This window comes from Bos taurus, chromosome 13 (genome assembly GCF_002263795.3).
Source record: "Bos taurus isolate L1 Dominette 01449 registration number 42190680 breed Hereford chromosome 13, ARS-UCD2.0, whole genome shotgun sequence".
Classification (NCBI taxonomy): Eukaryota; Metazoa; Chordata; class Mammalia; order Artiodactyla; family Bovidae; genus Bos; species Bos taurus.
This window is the reverse complement of record NC_037340.1, coordinates 7,354,700-7,373,637: the sequence shown is the minus strand read 5'-3', so window position 1 is coordinate 7,373,637 and position 18,938 is coordinate 7,354,700. Positions and strand designations below refer to the sequence as shown.

Sequence of the window (18,938 nt, the reverse complement as noted above, 5' to 3'; positions counted from 1 at the left end):
GTATCATCCATGTCTGTCTCAGTTCAGAAGTGATTTTGTGGTCCTCAGCTCAGTCTTAATGATCAGAATAGGAATAATTCTGAATTGTGGAACTAGCAGTAATTTCTCCAACAATGGCAGTTATTTTAAGGATTGGATCTCTTATGTTCTGATCTGGGGAGATTAGCTTGAGGGGGAAAAAAAGTAAGGATGTGGAACCTGCCCTGTGATGGAGATTAAATCTCTAACAAGACTCAGAATGGGGGCTTCGTAGAGGACAGGAACATGTCACCAGACCGATCATGTTATAGATAAATTCCTGTGTCATGAGGGTTTCCTGTGCTTTCAACCAGTAAATGCCTTTCTAATCAGTGGCTTTTAATCTCTTTTGGAAAAAGGACCACACTGAGATTGTTCTAAAAGCTTTATCAGGAAATTTCAGTTTGTAGACCTCTTGAAATGCCTAGAACTCCAGGTGAAAAACATGTTTTGACTCATTCATAATAATGTTAACTTTTTCACTAGTGCAGTTTCCTGTTTTCACCACAGTCAGTCCATACTGATGAATTTTTACTCCCAGCAATGAAGTGCCTTGTATATAGTAGAGAGTTAGGATACAGACACAGGTTAACTGAAATGCTTCCCTTTCCACAGGTAGAAACTTTTGCCCTAAGTATGTTATATATTATTGATTTTAGTATGTCTTTTTACTGTTTACTGTTAAACATCCACATTAACAATAAGTATTCTTTACAAGTTTGGGTTGCTGACATTTCCATTTTTATATGTTATTTTTTCTTACTTGGTGGAAGGTGGAGATCACTTGGGATGAGACTGATCATGAAAGAATTACAACACTCAACAGGAGATTTAAAAAGGAAGAACTTTTGGACATGGATTTTCAAGCCTATTTAGCTTCTTCTAGTGAAGATGAAGAGGAAATGGAGGAAGCACAAGGTATTTGTCTGCTTTTGTAAGCATTTGAATACTTAGCCTAGACTTACGAATGACAATATGTCTTTGGCAGTAGCTTGAAAGAGAATATCTAATCCTTAAATTGCCTGTGAAGTATGTTCACATGTACAGTATTATATATACTTATAGATAGTAATTGAAGTTTTTTATTTAGAGATATTTTCTTAGCCTGAATTTCTTCAACCAAAGACACTTTTTTTAAAACCCTATCCTCAACAAAAAAAGGGTCTGGTCTTTTAGACGACACATGATTCTTACAGTTATGCAATCACCTAAACAAGTAAAATGCTTTATTACCATACCTTTTTTAAACTAAGAACTTTTGGGTTATCTTTTACATACCGTTTTTCTGCTCAGTTAGTTTACAAAGTAGACTCTTCCTGTTCATTTAGTGATTATCCTAGAAATTGTGACTTGCATCCTTATTAAAGTTGAATACTAATTAATATTTTTACCCTCCTAGAGAATACAAGGAATCTTAAAAGAGCTTTCATGCTATTCTGTGTGCTTTACTTCTTAAGTACCGTAGGACATTAATATTATTGTTTTCTTTACATTTACTCACATTTTCCCTACTTCTTTTGCTCCTTGTTCTTTTCTAAATCTCATACTCCTGTTTGGGATCATTTTCTTTCTACCTTAAGTATATTTGTTGTAATTTCCAAAATTGAATTTTAGTTTGGTCTAAATATGTCCTTATTTTGCCTTTATTTGTGAATATATTTTCTTGATTAAAAAAAAATTCTAGGTGGACAGTCCTCTTGTTCCCACATTGATGATAATATTCCCCTGGCTTCTGATTTGTTGTTTTTGAGACGTCAGCTGTCAGTCTGCTTTCTTCAGTCTTTTGAAGGTTGTCTGGATTTTATTCTTTGCATTTAAAAGTTTTCTCTTTCTGTTTTTCTGCAATTTTAATATGAACTAAGAATAGATTTTTTAAATTTATTATGCTTGGGGTTTGTTGGGTTTCTTGAATTTGTGGCATGGTATCTTTCAGCCATTATCTATCCAGGTATTTCTTCCCCCTTCCCTGGACTTCAATTAAATACGTATTGAATCTTTTCACTGTAACTTCCATGTTGTTTCTCTCCTGTATTTTTTTAATCCGCTGTCTTCCTATGCTAGTCTACTTCTGGTTGATCCTTGCCCTGGAGTATATCTTTCGGGGTCCCTACTTATTTAAATATGGGGTACTAGTTGGTTTTTTAACTTTTGTCTTACTGGCCTGTGAGACTGCCAAAACTGTCGGTTAGTCTCAGGGCTATTTGTTTGGTAGACTAGTACGTGCATTCAGGGCAATGGGGTCCTCTCGATAATGATCATCTTCTCCTTAATTTTGATTTGGTAATTCTTCACTAATTTGTCCGTTCTTTGAAGTTTTCTTCTTTCTTTTTAAAATAACTTTGAGGCTTGGGTTAGATTTTCTTTGCCCCAGTGCCTTTCTTTTCGTAGCTATGAAATGGGGATCATAATAGTACCTGTTCGTGGTTGAAAAGATTGGGATAACATATGTAAAGTCTTAGCATACTACCTCGTATCGTATATTTTTACTTCTAAAACTTTAAGGATTAATGGCTTTTTGTTTGAAATGTACTAATTAAGTTTTTAAAAACATGCATTTTTCTTCAGTATTTTAATTGATTGCAAGCTTACTATAATCTATAATTTAGTATCTCTGATAGATACATTAGTATATTTGAATGCTTTGAAGTTACTGGATGTTCCTATTGTAGTTTATAAGAGATCATACCAGGGCTTCTTACTGTTACAGTTTTTTTTCACTCCTTATATAGAATTAAGTCTTTCACAAAGTATTGTCCTTGAATTGGGAGAAAACAGACTTACATGAGTTAACCCACATTTTAGAGCTTCAGAAAGTAAAATTTTAGTACTGGAAAAAATCAATTTAAAGTAGGCCATCAGAGACTTACCACTAAAATCTCAACCTGGAAGCAGCTTGCTTCTAATTATGTTTTCAGAAGTAAGCTTTTAATAGAAAGAAATACATTGCCATTTTGTTAATGCGTTCCTGATGTTTTATCCATTGAATTACGGGATACATGACAGAATTCCATCCAACATTATTATTGTGGCATAAAGCACAAACAGGAAAAAAATGAATTTCAGCTGTTCAAGTGAAAATGTAAAAGTGTGATAGGATGGAAAGAATGTTGTGGACTATTTTTTATTCATTCAGAGGAAAAAAACCTATAAAAACATTTATTTAACCAATTTTTTTCACGTCACCTTTTGAAGATGTAAGGACAATCTATTAACATTGATGTTTCAAGCTAAATGCTCAATAATATCGGATGTATTTAGTGACCAGTTAGTTATAGCTCATAGAAGAGAGGGTCTTCTGTAAAATTTCCCTTTACTGAGGACATTTACTCAATTCAGTTAGTCTGTATGTTTTGCATTAAAACCTAGGTTCTTAATTTCTGTTTTGACGTGGAGAATTACAGTGGAAATACATAGCAAACAAACTTTTCACGTATTAGTTTCTTTGGTATTTGTTGCCCGTGAATTTTACACTGTTCCTTTGTATTATGATTATTTTTATAAAATTGGGAAATGGAAATGTGAAGCTTTTTCCACATGGGAAAATTAAATCACAAGCTTCTAATTTGTTCATTTTTATTCTTTGTGTGCTAATGAGACCCTGAGAGTAAGTATGCTTGCTCATTATCACGTGGAAAGGACTCGTTACTCTTTGTTTTAGATAACAGGCAGCTTCCTTTATCTGTGTCATTGAACAGCTAAGTCCATGTATCAGATGCATCCCAGCACTACTGAGACTCCATTTATTGATCATATATGTGTTAGATGGTAGGAGACATAAAGGGGGAAAAAATGCCATCCCTGCTATCTTGCTTATAGGGTGGAGAAGTTCAAGGATGTTACATGACTACACGATTATTTTGAGATACGAATTTTAGTAAAAACAGAGATTCCCAAGTATACTGTTATCACCGTACTAACTTATATTGCAGCTGATCTTTTATTGTAAATAAGAGTTAAGTCACTTAATTCATTTTGTGTTAAGTTTAAGTCTGATTTTGATATTCTGCTGTTATAGTGTATCTGACAGCTTTGAGAAGAGTGCTGCAGTGGCTGAGATTGAACAGTGAAGTTAGAAGTGAAATTATTTCTGTATATTCAGTTAAATTGATTTTTTTTGTTAGGTGATGATGGAGTCAGTGTAGAAGAAGATGGGAAAACAAAAAAAAGTCAGAAGGATGATGAAGAACAAATTGCTAAATATAGGCAACTCTTACAAGTTATTCAAGACAAAGAAAAGAAAAGCAAAGAAAATGATATGGAAATGGAAATTAAGTGGGTTCCAGGTAAGAATTAGATACTAACCAAATGTTCACTGTTTTCCTTCATTTGGGGACATCAAATAGAAAAGAAGATCAATTCTTTGGAAAAATTAACTTAAAAAAATCACATTTTCAGGAAACGTTTTTGTGAGGAAGTTAATATAATATTTGCATACATCATTTAATTCACTTTGGGGCTACTGTTTTAGACTCTTACTGGCTTATTCTTGGTTTCTTTAATTTACTCACTATAAATTACCCATTTATGAAAGTAGGCCTTTCCTAGGCTTGATTCCAGTGTTCTCAGAATGTAGAAACTTGATTCCAGGCACCATGTATTCTAAAGTCATTAAACTTCTTTTCAAAATATGTAATTCATAAGTGAATTTTTCTCTAGTAACCACTAGTAGACTATACTTAGTGAAGATTGACTAACACAAAATATGTAATACGTAGTTTTCCATCTCAATTAACACAATTTTTAAATATTCTTGGATAGTCCAAGAAGTATATATAGCATTATGAATTTTATAACTGCCTTGAAGGATTCAGGAACTTTTTAGAGTAGTAAAATACTACTACAATAATAATTAAAACCTTGTCAATGCTAAACCAAGGTAAGAGGATAAATGAGGGTAATTTTCTAACATAGATATTTTTTCTTAACAGTCCTGGGCAAATCAGCATGTATCTTTGTGAATAATACTGTATTTGCGAATTATTGATTTTTATGTATATCTTAAAGATAAATATGATTTTTGGCAATATTTCAATTATTTTAGCCTCAGTTTGTCTCTAGATGAAAGAATACTGTTAATAACACCATTGCTTAAAAGTTAAGTGTTCTGTATTCATTTAGTTCTGTTTCTTACAACTCATTTGTTTTTGCACTGAGAGTAAAATATGTGTTTTCATAGATTGTTTTTATGGAGGGGGGAGACTAGCATAATTCGATATTTGAGGATAGGTTCTTACAGTAAATTTATCAGGATGTCCATATGTCTCCTACATGTTCTCTAAGAATTCGGTGCTGTGTTTTAACCCATTTGTTTTAAATGTTTGGCTTTTGCGAGAAGTGGTGAAAAGAAAAAATGAAGTTTAGTAGTATTAGCATATGAACAGTGGCTAAGGGACCACAATTAATGTAGCCTGGAGAGGAAGAATCTAAAGTGACTTAATATTTTCAAGTACTTGCATGATAAGTATATAAATGAAGACTTAATCTCAGTTACTACCTCAGAAGTCAGTGTTTCACAAGTGGATAAAAGTTGAATGAAAGGTTTCAAGGTAGTATAAAGGAATTCTCTGTGTTGTTAGAATTGTTCAGTAAAGGCTGCATTAAGGGATTGAGTATCCTTTGTCAGTAAATTTCACAGTAAGGCAGTTTGAACCTACCACTCAGAGATGTGTGAAGAAATTTTTTTACTTGAGGTCCTTGGGTTAATGATTCTAAGAAATGTTGGAGTCTATCTTTTAAATCAAATATGTTGAAATTGTAGCTTAATTCTAATCTTAGGATGAGCTTACTGAATGAAGATATTTTAAATGAATATGTTTTAAATTGAGATACCCAGGTGATATTATAAGAAAGAAGATTTAAAATAAATTTGATTGAAAGTTTTCTATTAAATATTTTAGAGAGATAAAATATTTAATATAGTTTATATAGTGAAAAATACCAAAAAGTGATGCATAGGAAGATTTAAGCAATACAGTTTTCCTAGGATAAACCTCACTTAGTCATGGTGCATTATCCTTCTTTTTATTCCTAGACTCAGTTTAATAATGTTTTGTTAAAGATTTTTGCACCTGTATTAATGAGGAATACTTGCCTATAGTTTCCATTTCTTGCAGTGTCCTTAGCTTAGTGTTATCAGGGCAATGCTGGTAATAAATTAGCAACTGTTCCCTCTGATATGTAGCAGTACATTTTTATCTTGACTTTGCTATTTGTGGATGTGATATTAATGTCATGTAAAATATTTTGAAATATAAAATGAAAATTATCATCTGTAATTCCATTTCCCTTATTCAGCCACTGAGTGATTAGATAGATTGTGGTTTAATTTATCATTTCTCTACTGGTGAATATTAAATAATATTTCTAATATTAATCATATTTTAATATTTCTAATCTTTCACTTCAGTAGGCCCATGACGTTGAAAAGAAATGTGATCTAAGGCTGTTACAAATCCCAAAGCCAAAAATATCAGTACTTTCTTAGATCTCTTTACTTTCATCACCAGCCAAGTAATAGGCTTACTCTTTTAGGGTCTTTTACTTATAAAAACAATTTTTTAACAAAGATGCTCCTCCTCCCTCCCCAGCCCCCTATTTTAGAAATGTCAGTGCATGTGAGAACCTGCAAAGACCACAAGGAGAAGCTAATGGCAGTCAGACTCACTCACCAGTCAGTAACATGACTTCCTCACTCACATAGCAACTTGACATATGCTGTGGATCAACCTGTGGTTCTCTCACAAACTGTTGAAACTACCAGTGTCCAAGCCTCAAAATTTAAATCTCAGATGCCAAGCATCTAGAATGTTATAAATAATCTATAGCTTTTTCCATATTTTGAATTATTTTCATAGGATAGCTTCCCAGAAATGGAATTACTAGGAAAGGACACAGACACTTTTTGTGTCTTGAGATTATTACCAAATGCTTTCCAAAGGGGTTGTACCAGTTTTTAGTGCCTTCAACAATGATGAAAGTGCCAGGTTCATGGAATTATCATCAACATTCACAATATAATTTTTGCTCTTAGTTGAACGAATGAAAATTGATATTCTGCTGTATAATGCATTTTTTTAAAGTCTGTAACCGCAGTATTTTTTGAAGGCCCCATATGGGGTATTATTAACCTGTAGATCCTTGGTGTGGTTGTGCACATGAGTAAGTGTGTGCATTTTCTGTGTGTGTGTGAATGTAAGGGGTCTGTTACACACTGACATGTTAGATGAGACAAATGAACTTCTCTTTCAGGATCTCGGTTTACTTATTTGGAAAGGGGGACGAATAATACCTTTCTAGCTTTACAAGGCAGAGAAGGCAATGGCACCCCACTCCAGTACTCTTGCCTGGAAAAATCCCATGGACGGAGAAGCCTGGAAGGCTGCAGTCCATGGGGTTGCTGAGGGTCGGACAGGACTGAGCGACTTCACTTTCACTTTTCACTTTCATGCATTGGAGAAGGAAATGGCAACCCACTCCAGTGTTCTTGCCTGGAGAATCCCAGGGATGGGGGAGCCTGGTGGGCTGCCGTCTGTAGGGTCACACAGAGTCGGACACGACTGAAGTGACTTAGCAGCAGCAGTAGCTTTACAAGGTATTATAAGTGTACTTTCATAGTACAGAGTACTATTCATGTCATAGGTGTATTTTGTTGAATTTGTGTCTTAAGGAATGTATGTTCCCGGTAACAATTATCGTGAACCACAGAACTTTTTTGATGTTATACTTCGGTAAACCACAGAGGGTCAGTATAAGATTGTACTTTATCACACATCAGTTTTCTGTGACTTGAATTTCCCAAATGTTAAACTCTTTAGAAAAATAATAAGTACTCTTAATAATTACTAACACTTGTTGGACTATGGCTTAGCTTGATTAAAAAAAAAATTTAGACTTTAAACTTCCTGTTTTTTTACCTTGGATTGCACCATATAGTGTGCTTCCCAGGTGGCGCTAGTGGTAAAGAACCCACATGCCAGTGCAGGAGACGCAAGACACGAAGGTTCAGTCCCTAGTTCAGGAAGATCCCCTGGAGGAGGGCGTGGCAACCCACTCCATCATTCTTGCCTGGAGAATCCCATGGGCAGAAGAGCATGGTGGGCTACTGTGCATAGGGTTGCAAAGAATTGGACACAACTGAATTGACTTAGCACGCATGCAGTATAATAACATTAGGAGGTTTAATTCCTTAAGAGTAAGTATTAAGAGAGGCAGATAACAGGTACATGGTGTAATAACTAGAATGAACTATATTTTCTGTTGATATTTTAGTTCCTCATGGAAATGTGAGAATACAATGTTATTAATGTTATAAATAATTTAAAATGTTAAATTATAAGATTTTTAAGGAAAGCTGTAATTCATTGTTTTGATGTGGGGTATTGTTTCCCATCTCAGTGTGTCACTATTAATAGAAAAGTATCCTATCTGACTCATTTTGATGAGTAGATAAGATGGCACATGTAATTAGCATATTAAGCCTTCGTTAATGAACTTGCCTCATTGGGAAATTTGTGATATACATAAAAGTGAAGCATAATGAGTTTTATCTCATATAAATATATAATAACCTCTCCGGTATTAATAGTTCAGTTAATCCGTGTGATAATTTTTTGTTGTAGATAATGCAAGCTGTATATTTTGACCTATGACATTTCATCCAGAATATGAACAGACGTGTCATAATGACATGTTTCTTTGTCTGTCATCTTAAAGGAGATTGTTACTGTTGAATCGCTGAGTCATGTCAAACTTTTTTTGCAACCCCAGGTGCCTGTAGCCTGCCAGACACTTCTGTCCATGGGATTTCCCAGGCAAGAATACTGGCAAGTTCCAGGTGCCATTTCCTTCTCCAAGGTATCTTCGCGACCTGGGAATCGAACTCATGTATGTTGCATTGGCAGGCAGCTTCTTTACCACCGAGCCACCTGGGAAGCCAGTATATTAATGCTCACCTGTTGCTAAGCATTCACTTTTATTTGGCCTAGATTGACAGGGAAATAGATGTTTGCAAGACTAGGCATGTGTGTGTGCTCAGTCACTGAGTCATGTCCGACTCTTTGCAGCCCCATGGACTGTAGCCCGCCAGGCTCCTCCGTCTATGGAATTTTCCAGGCGAGAAATACTGAAGTGGGTTGACATTTCCTCCTTCAGTCTTCCCAAACAAGGGATTGAACCTGTGTTTCTGTGTCTCTTGAATTGACAGGTGGAGTCTTTACCACTGAGCCACCTGGGAATCCCTAAAGGAGATTAGATATGATTAAATGTCCTCTGTTTCTTAGTTACCTGCTGATTAATAGACACTGGTGAAAGGACATCTAGTCTTTTTTCTATTCAGCTTTTTCAGTGCCTAAGCTTTCCTTCAAATACTTACTAAGCATATGCCAAGAACCATTCTAGATACCATTTGTATGAGCAAAACATACAAATCCTTGACTTCTTAAAGCTTATATTCTGGTTAAGGGGAGACAGATAAGTCTTTGGTAGGAAAATATGTAGAAAGTAGAAGGCTTCCCAGGTGGCTCCATGGTAAAGAATCTGCTGGCCAATGCAGGAGACACAGGTTTGATGTTTTGGTTGGGAAGATCCTTTGGAGAAGGAAATGGCAACCCACTCCAATATTTCTTGCCTGGAAAATTCCATAGACAGAGGAGCCTGGTGGGCTACATACCATGGGGTCACAAAGAGTCAAAAATGACTGAGCAACCAAACAGCAGCAAAAGGAAGTAGAGGTCAGGGGTGAACCATGAGAGAAGAGTGTGCAAGCAGAGGGGTGACAAGTGACTGGCTTTGACGATGTTTGAGGAGCACATGGAGAGCAGTGTGACCACAGGGAGGGCGTGAAGGAGAGAACAATGGACGCGGTCAGAGGTAACAGGGCCAAGTGAGAAGGTCTTGCAGGCCAGTTTTAGGCCTTGGATGTCTTCACTGAGTGAGATGAGAAGCAATTGGAGTGTTTGAACTAAGGAGCAGTAAAATCTGACTTGGGTTTTTTTTCCAACTTTATTGAGATATAATAGACATATGTGTCTTTGTGAGTTTAAGGTATACAGCATAAATCTTTGTTTCTGGTATCTGTTCTTTATCCTTCGTACTTCCTTTTCCCCATCTTTATCCTGTCTCCCTTTCTGTATTCAGTGACCCAGTGGGAAGTGTAAACAGACTGTGGCTATGGTATTATTCATTATTTAGAAATAAAATGTTTTTGAATTAGTTGGGCATTCATTTTACTAGGCAGCCTGGCTTCAAACAGTTTAAATTTCAGACTTCTCAAAACCTGTTCACTATTTACTTTTGGCTATGTGTCTATTTCCATTTATTGCCAGTATATCCATTATTTGAGATATAGTCACAAAAAAAATGTTTTTTTGGTCAGAACTTTTAAAATAACCAGATGTTTAAAATTTTGAGTTCATTGTAGAGGAGAGCATTAAACGGAAAACTGAACTTCAAATAAGCTGAAAAGAGTTAGCATTTTGCTTCATACTTTGGTCAGGGGGAGGAAACCAGTTTGCAGTGCACTATTGTTACTTGGCCACAGCTAGTAGATGGCTCAAATTTTAAAACTTAGGTGTATACTCCTTCTGTAAATCATCTAGTTAACAGATTGACTGTAAGGGCCTTGTAAGGTAATAAGCTGAAACTTCTTGCTGTGCAAAAAGAAAAAAGAAACCAATAAACATTTGAATCATTTGTGGAATGTGTTGTAAAAATGAGAAGCAGCTAAAGTTTATCTGAAAAAACAGTGCTAGCACATTTTCTCCGTAGAGTTGCCAGTAAATTTCTTAGAATTTCCTGGATTATTTTAAAGATAATTTTCTCTGTTGAGATTTAAGTTTTTAAAAAGTTTTCCAGGAAGCTTTAAAAAAAAATGTAAAGCAAAACTGAAGATATTTTTATAATAACACTGTTTTCAGAAAGTGCTCAAGATTCTCATACGTTTAGAAGTTTTAGGTTAAGTGGTCTGCTATTTTAGGATCCCAGTTAAGTATGTAAATCAATAAGGGCCTCTGGTTGCCAGCAGCTAGGCCATTGCTCTTCATGTGGTCCTTCCCTCTGCATGTGTATCACGCCAGCTGCGCTGTTTGCATCTGCAGCCACGAGTTCCAGACAGTAGTACTTTTTTGGACTTTGCCTTAGATTTATAATCTGCCTGAAGTTGGTTCAAGAGCAGAAAGTGTGTTTCATGTATTGTTTTCCCACAGCTATGCTGATTTGTTTGAAGTTGTGAATTCTTTGGTCTTTAAAGCAGAGATTTTGCTTTTTCTGTTTGAGGTTGTCCCACGTCATCATTCTATATCCTAACTGCCTGGCTAGCAAACTGTCGTTTTTCTCACACATGTTCCATATGTTATTTTGACAGAATTCACTCAGACTGCTTTCAGCAGTTTCATTATTGCTCTTCTTCTTTTTTTTTTTTGTCCCCCTAAAATTGAAAAGCCATATATCCTTATGCTACTTTAACACATTTGGGTTTTTCCCCAATTTTTTTGTGATAAAATACACATAGCATAAGCTTTACCATCTTAGGTGTGTTTAAGTGTATAGTTCAGTGGTATTAAGAACATTCATACTATTGTGCAGCCATCATGACCATCCATTTCCAGAAGCATTTATGAAACTACATCTCTGTATCCATTAAACAGCTCTTCATTGGCCCTCCCCCAACCCCTGGAAACCACCATTCTACTTTCTGTCTCTCTGATTTTGGCTTCTCTCTGATTTTGGCTTCTGTAAATATCTCATATAAATGGAATCCTAAAGTATTTATCTTTCTGTCACTGGCTTATTTCAGTTAGCAGAATGTCCTCAAGGTTCATCTGTGCTGTGGTGTAAGTCTGAATTTCCTTCCTTCCTTCTTAAGGCTGAATAACATCCCATGGCATGTATGTATGTGCATACACTTTGCTTCTCCAGTTCATCCATTGATGGACTGGAGGCCATCCAACAGAGGCCTCTGTCACCCCTTTTCCCTCCTGCCGTCAATCTTTCCCAGCATCAGGGTCTTTTCCAATGAATCGGCTCTTCACGTCAGGTGGCCAGAATATTGAAACTTCAGCATCAATCCTTCCAATGAATATTTAGGGTTGATTTCCTTTAGGATTGACTGATTTGATCTCCTTGCAATCCAAGGGACTCTCAACGGTCTTCTCCACCACAATTCACCAAGATCTAAGCATCATCAGCTTAGATTGTCATAAAGTATATTTCACTATAGGTTACTGTTACTCCTTCTTTCTGTGGAGGCATAGAGAAATTTAAAAATATTTTTAAAGTAATTTATTTGGATGCATAATTTTGAGCCAGAAGCACAGACTTCTCAGCGTGAGGGAACATTTTGGTCCATGGCCAGGATCACATGTGTGACGATGTCTAAGAAGCCTGTCTTCTGAGAAGCCTTCTTCTGTTTAGTAAGGCTTCTGCTCTGAAGGTTTCAAAAAAAAAAACAGGGCAAGGAAAAGCTTTTGTGTATTTGCTGTTGAACACTGCAGGTTTCTAGGCATACGTGTTGTTAATTAGTGTTACAAAATTCTGATATCTTTTTGGACACAAAGAATGCTTGACCTGTCATAAATTAGTAGATTTCTGTCAATAGAGAATCCCTAAGAATTGCAACAACAGTGGCTTATAAAAGCAGCCATGGATATAAATCGAAGTCCTAAATTTTCTAAATTTCAATGTTACTTTCATTCTCTATTAACTCTTATTCTATAATTTTTTCAATGTTGCAGTAGAAGACATTGCCAGTGAAATAAGATCTGGGGTAATTGCAAATATTAGAAACGTTGAAAGAGTAAACCTTCAGTGATACTCTGCTTCAGAGATTCCCACCCAGCATACCGCCTGTGAGTTACTGATTTGCTCAAGGTTTGATCCCGTTCTCCTTGAGGCCACCCAGAGACCCCAGCTTCGTTTCCTCCTCTGGTTGTCACTCCCGTTTACTCCATTGTGCCCTACAGCATTATTCTTTGTATCTGTCATCATCGGAAAAAGGTTAGGAATACACTGCTTTCCTAAGAGTTATTTGGGAAGTCTTTTTAACAGTAGTCTAGTCAGAATTACAGTTTACTTACATAAACTCATCCCAGTAAAGGTAGAAGAAAATGCTTAAGAGTGCAGCAGCAAGAAAAATCTAGCTTATTAAAAGCTAGTGAGGCCAAAGTGCTTTTCATTTCTTTTCATTTTTCTTAAAGATGGGGTTTTTTGGTTTAATTGATTTAGAAATGCTATTTTGGTTGTACTGCAGCCTCAAAATGCCCTTATGTTAGTAGCTTCTGTAGTCTCTCCCAGGGAGGAAAACAGACACCTGAGTTTCAGGCCATTAGTTTATAGGTGAATTGTTAAAACAGTGTATAGATTGGGACCTTCTTATAATGAAGTTTGGGATAACATTAGTAGTTTACTGTGATCATGGAAAGATCACAGAGGGCTTACATCAGAAAATCTGAGTGTAAGTACCTATTATTTTGATGGGAATTAAATGAGAGAGGTTAGTGAAAGCCAGTTTATCAGCACGTAGTTGTCAAAGAGTGAACATTCACACACACACACCCTTTTTTTTTACACTTTAATGTGGGGAAGAAGAACGTAGACACAAAAGGTAAACAGTGTATGTATACAGTTAAAGGAAAAAAGTTAAATGAATACCTGTGTATCCAGCTTAAGAAAGAACATCACCAATGTCTGCAGTCCCTGTTACACCCTCCTCCTTCTCCCAGAAGAAAATATGAAACTGCATTCCACGTTAACCATTCCCCTTTTCTATATAGTAGTTTTACCACTCATGCATGTATCCTAAAGTCTTTACTCAGTTTTATTAATTTTGAAGTTTATAAAAGCATCCTCTGTGTGTTTTTCTGTCATTTCTTTTTGCTGTTAATATTTTATTTTTGAGAGTTATCCATAATCCATATGTGAGGACTGCTGCTGCGTCACTTCAGTCGTGTCTGACTCTGTGCGACCCCATAGACGGCAGCCCACCAGGCTCCCCGTCCCTGGGATTCTCCAGGCAAGAACACTGGAGTGGGTTGCCATTTCCTTCTCCAGTGCATGAAAGTGAAAAGTGAAAGTGAAGTCTCTCAGTCCTGTCCGACCCTCAGCAACCCCATGGACTGCAGCCTTCCAGGCTCCTCCGTCCATGGGATTTTCCAGGCACGAGTACTGGAGTGGGGTGCCATTGCCTTCTCCGTATGTGAGGACATGGTCCATTAATTTTCACTGCTATATAGAATTCCTTTATAGATATATCGTATCTGTTCTGTTGCTGGCTATTGCGGTATTTTGCTCTTAAAAGCAGTGTCTTTGTGAATATTCTTGGACTTGTCACCAAGGTATATATAGAACTTGTTGGATATGTGTCAGATTTCTTGGTTGTGTAGCATACTCACAATTACCTTAACAAGGTCATGGGCTGGATTGTTTTCCTGGGTGCTTATAGCATTTTACTCTAACTGGTAGTGTGAGATTGCACAGCTCTTTATTCTGACTGTTAATTGATAATTGTCAGGTGATTTTTTTCCAATTGAGTATATAAGTAATGGTGTTTCATTATGGTTTTAATTTGTGTATTAGGCTCAAAAATTAGTTGAGCTCCTGCCGTGTGTGCCAAACTCTTCTCTAATAGCACGAAACAAAACAGACGAAGATCTAGGCCGTTGTGGAGTCCTCCATTTTAGTGTGTGCGTTGAGGGAGAGCAGGGAGGAATGGAATTAGTAAACTAGTAAATGGGTAAAATAATCAGATGATGGTTAAGGGCTGTGGAAGTAAAAGGATAAGACCTGGATAGGGCATAGGAAGTTCAGGGGTGGGAGTGGGTAACAATGTGAACAGGACAGTCAGGGAAGGCTTCACTGAGAAAGTGACATTTGTACAAAGAGCTAATGGAAAGTATGTTGTACCTTATGTGTTATCCTGGGAAAGGACATTTCAGGCAGAGGAAGCAATAAATGCAGAAACCCTGAGGGGAAAGCATTTCTGATTTGTTCAGGAATAATGAGGCAGAATGAGCCAGGGAGTGGATAGTAGTAGAAGGTGAGGGCAGAGAGGTGGCCAGATCACAAAGGGCCTCTGATGGTCTTTTTTTTTTTTTTTGCTTTTTATTTATTTTTTTTATTTTATTTTATTTTTAAACTTTACATAATTGTATTAGTTTTGCCAAATATCAAAATGAATCCACCACAGGTATACATGTGTTCCCCATCCTGAACCCTCCTCCCTCCTCCCTCCCCATACCATCCCTCTGGGTCGTCCCAGTGCACTAGCCCCAAGCATCCAGTATCGTGCATTGAACCTGGACTGGCATCTCGTTTAATACATGATATTTTACATGTTTCAATGCCATTCTCCCAAATCTTCCCACCCTCTCCCTCTCCCACAGAGTCCATAAGACTGTTCCATTCATCAGTGTCTCTTTTGCTGTCTCGTACACAGGGTTATTGTTATCGTCTTTCTAAATTCCATATATATGCGTTAGTATACTGTATTGGTGTTTTTCCTTCTGGCTTCCTTCTGGCTTACTTCACTCTGTATAATAGGCTCCAGTTTCATCCACCTCATTAGAACTGATTCAAATGAATTCTTTTTAATGGCTGAGTAATACTCCATTGTGTATATGTACCACAGCTTTCTTTTTTTTTTTTTTTTTTATTCTTCCAATTTTATTTTATTTTTAAACTTTACATAATTGTATTAGTTTTGCCAAATATCAAAATGAATCCACCACAGGTATACATGTGTTCCCCATCCCGAACCCTCCTCCCTCCTCCCTCCCCATACCATCCCTCTGGGCCGTCCCAGTGCACCAGCCCCAAGCATCCAGCATCGTGCATCGAACCTGGACTGGCAACTCGTTTCCTACATGATATTTTACATGTTTCATTGCCATTCTCCCAAATCTTCCCACCCTCTCCCTCTCCCACAGAGTCCATAAGACTGTTCTATACATCAGTGTCTCTTTTGCTGTCTCGTACACCGGGTTATTGTTACCATCTTTCTAAATTCCATATATATGCGTTAGTATACTGTATTTATGTTTTTCCTTCTGGCTTACTTCACTCTGTATAATAGGCTCCAGGTTCATCCACCTCATTAGAACTGATTCAAATGTATTCTTTTTAATGGCTGAGTAATACTCCATTGTGTATATGTACCACAGCTTTCTTATCCATTCATCTGCTGATGGACATCTAGGTTGCTTCCATGTCTTGGCTATTATAAACAGTGCTGCGATGAACATTGGGGTACACGTGTCTCTTTCCCTTCTGGTTTCCTCAGTGTGTATGCCCAGCAGTGGGGTTGCTGGATCATAAGGCAGTTCTATTTCCAGTTTTTTAAGGAATCTCCACACTGTTCTCCATAGTGGCTGATGGTCTTTCTCTTGTACTGGAAAGGCAATGGGAAATGGAGATGATATGGCCTGACATGTTTTTAAAGGATTGCTCAGACATTTGCCTAATTACTGATGAAGAAACCATTTTTTTCCTGCTTTCTTACCTGTGAAATATCTATTCATATCTTTTGATACCATTTTTAGTGTAGTGTTCTTTGTGCTTTCGTGATTCTTAGGAGTTATTCCTGTATTTGGCGTTCTTCTATATTTTGGGCTCATCTTTTATCAGTGGTATATTTTGTGCATAACGTTTTCTAGTTGGTTTATTCCTTTTTATTTCCCCTATAATGTTCTTTGAAGAACAAAAGTGGTATAGGCAAATATACTAAATGTGTCCTTTTATTCTTATGAACCTCTAGTTCATGTGAGTTCATTAATTACAGTCTTTGGATTCAGTTCAGTTCAGTCGCTCAGTCATGTCTGACTCTTTGCGACCCCATGAATCGCAGCACGCCAGGCCTCCCTGTCCATCACCAACTCCCGGAGTTCATTCAAACTCATGTCCATCGAGTTGGTGATGCCATCTAGCCATCTTATCCTCTGTCGTCCCCTTCTCCTCCTGCCCCCAATCCCTCCCAGCATCTGAGTCTTTTCCAATGAGTCAACTCTTTGCATGAGGTGGCCAAAGTACTGGAGTTTCAGCTTTAGCATCATTCCTTCCAAAGAAATCCCAGGGCTGATCTCCTTTAGAATGGACTGGTTGGATCTCCTTGCAGTCCAAGGGACTCTCTAGAGTCTTCTCCAACACCACAGTTCAAGAGCATCAATTCTTCTGCACTCAGCTTTCTTCACAGTCCAACTCTCACATCCATACATGACCACAGGAAAAACCATAGCCTTGACTAGCCGGACCTTTATTGGCAAACTAATGTCTCTGCTTTTCAGTGTGCTGTCTAGGTTGGTCATAACTTTTCTTCCAAGGAGTAAGCGTCTTTTAATTTCATGGCTGCAATCACCATCTGCAGTGATTTTGGAGCCCAAAAAAGTAAAGTCTGACACTATTTCCACTGTTTCCCCATCTATTTCCCATGAAGTGATGGGACCGGATGCCGTGATCTTCATTTTCTGAATGTTGAGCTTTAAGCCAACTTTTTCACTCTCTTCTTTCACCTTCATCAAGAGGCTTTTTAGTTCCTCTTCACTTTCTGCCATAAGGGTGGTGTCATCTGCATATCTGAGGTTATTGATATTTCTCCCGGCAATCTTGATTCCAGCTTGTGCTTCTTCCAGCCCAGCATTTCTCATGCTGTACTCTGCATATAAGTTAAATAAGCAGGGTGACAATATACAGCCTTGATGTACTCCTTTTCCTATTTGGAAGCAGTCTGTTGTTCCATGTCCAGTTCTGACTGTTGCTTCCTGACCTGCATATAGGTTTCTCAAGAGGCAGGTCAGGTGGTCTGGTATTCCCATCTCTTGAAGAATTTTCCACAGTTTATTGTGATCCACACAGTCAAAGGCTTTGGCATAGTCAATAAAGCAGAAATAGATGTTTTTCTGGAACTCTCTTGCTTTTTCCATGATCCAGTGGATGTTGGCAATTTGATCTCTGGTTCCTCTGCCTTTTCTGAAACCAGCTTGAACATCTGGAAGTTTATGGTTCACTTATTGCTGAAGCCTGGCTTGGAGAATTTTAAGCATTACTTTACTAGCGTGTGAAATGAGTGCAATTGTGCAGTAGTTTGAGCATTCTTTGGCATTACCTTTCTTTGGGGTTGGAATGAAAACTGACCTTTTCCAGTTCTGTGGCCACTGCTGAGTTTTCCAAATTTGCTGGCATATTGAGTGCAGCACTTTCACAGCATCATCTTTCACAATTTGAAATAGCTCAACTGGAATTCCATCACCTCCACTAGCTTTGTTCATAGTGATGCTTTCTAAGGCCCACTTGACTTCACATTCCAGGATGTCTGGCTCTAGGTGAGTGATCACACCATCGTGCTTATCTGGGTCGTGAAGATCTTTTTTGTACAGTTCTTCTGTGTATTCCTGCCACCTCTTCTTAATATCTTCTTCTTCTGTTAGGTCCATTTCTGTCTTTTATGGAGCCCATCTTTGGATTAGGACACTCTTATCATTAATCCAGCATGACTCTCTTTTATTTATTTTTAGTAAATAATAAGTGAAAACACTACGAAAACTAGAATTGTGCAACAACTTAAATCCATCCATTTGATCTCTCCTGCTTCTTATTACCTAAGAATAACCATCATCCAGATTTCAGCATTCACTCCTTTGCTCTCCGTTGTATATGTTTTCATCTCATTAAGAAGCACAAGCTGCAATCAAGATTGCTGGGAGAAATGTCAATAAACTCAGATATGCAGATGATAACACCCTTATGGCAGAAAGTGAAGAGGAACTAAATAGCCTCTTGAGGAGACTGAAAAAGTTGGCTTAAAGCTCAACTTTCAGAAAACTAAGATCATGGCATCCAGTCCCATCACTTCATGGCAAATAGATGGGGAAACAGTGGAAATAGTGTCAGACTTTACTTTTTTGGGCTCCAAAATCACTGCAGATGGTGATTGCAGC

At 37.3% G+C, this 18,938-nt stretch overlaps 1 protein-coding gene across 3 annotated transcripts in view; it reads left to right on the top strand.

Annotated features, from left to right (window-relative positions):
• The window catches only part of ESF1 (ESF1 nucleolar pre-rRNA processing protein homolog), a 66,319-nt gene that overhangs the window by 13,771 nt on the left and 33,610 nt on the right, over positions 1–18,938 (top strand). For all 3 annotated transcript variants that reach the window (XM_005214072.5, XM_005214073.5, NM_001192772.1), the window contains exons 8-9: positions 792–936; positions 4,140–4,301. In XM_005214072.5, coding sequence (XP_005214129.1) covers positions 792–936; positions 4,140–4,301 — 307 coding nt within the window. The remainder of the gene's footprint in view (positions 1–791; positions 937–4,139; positions 4,302–18,938) is intronic.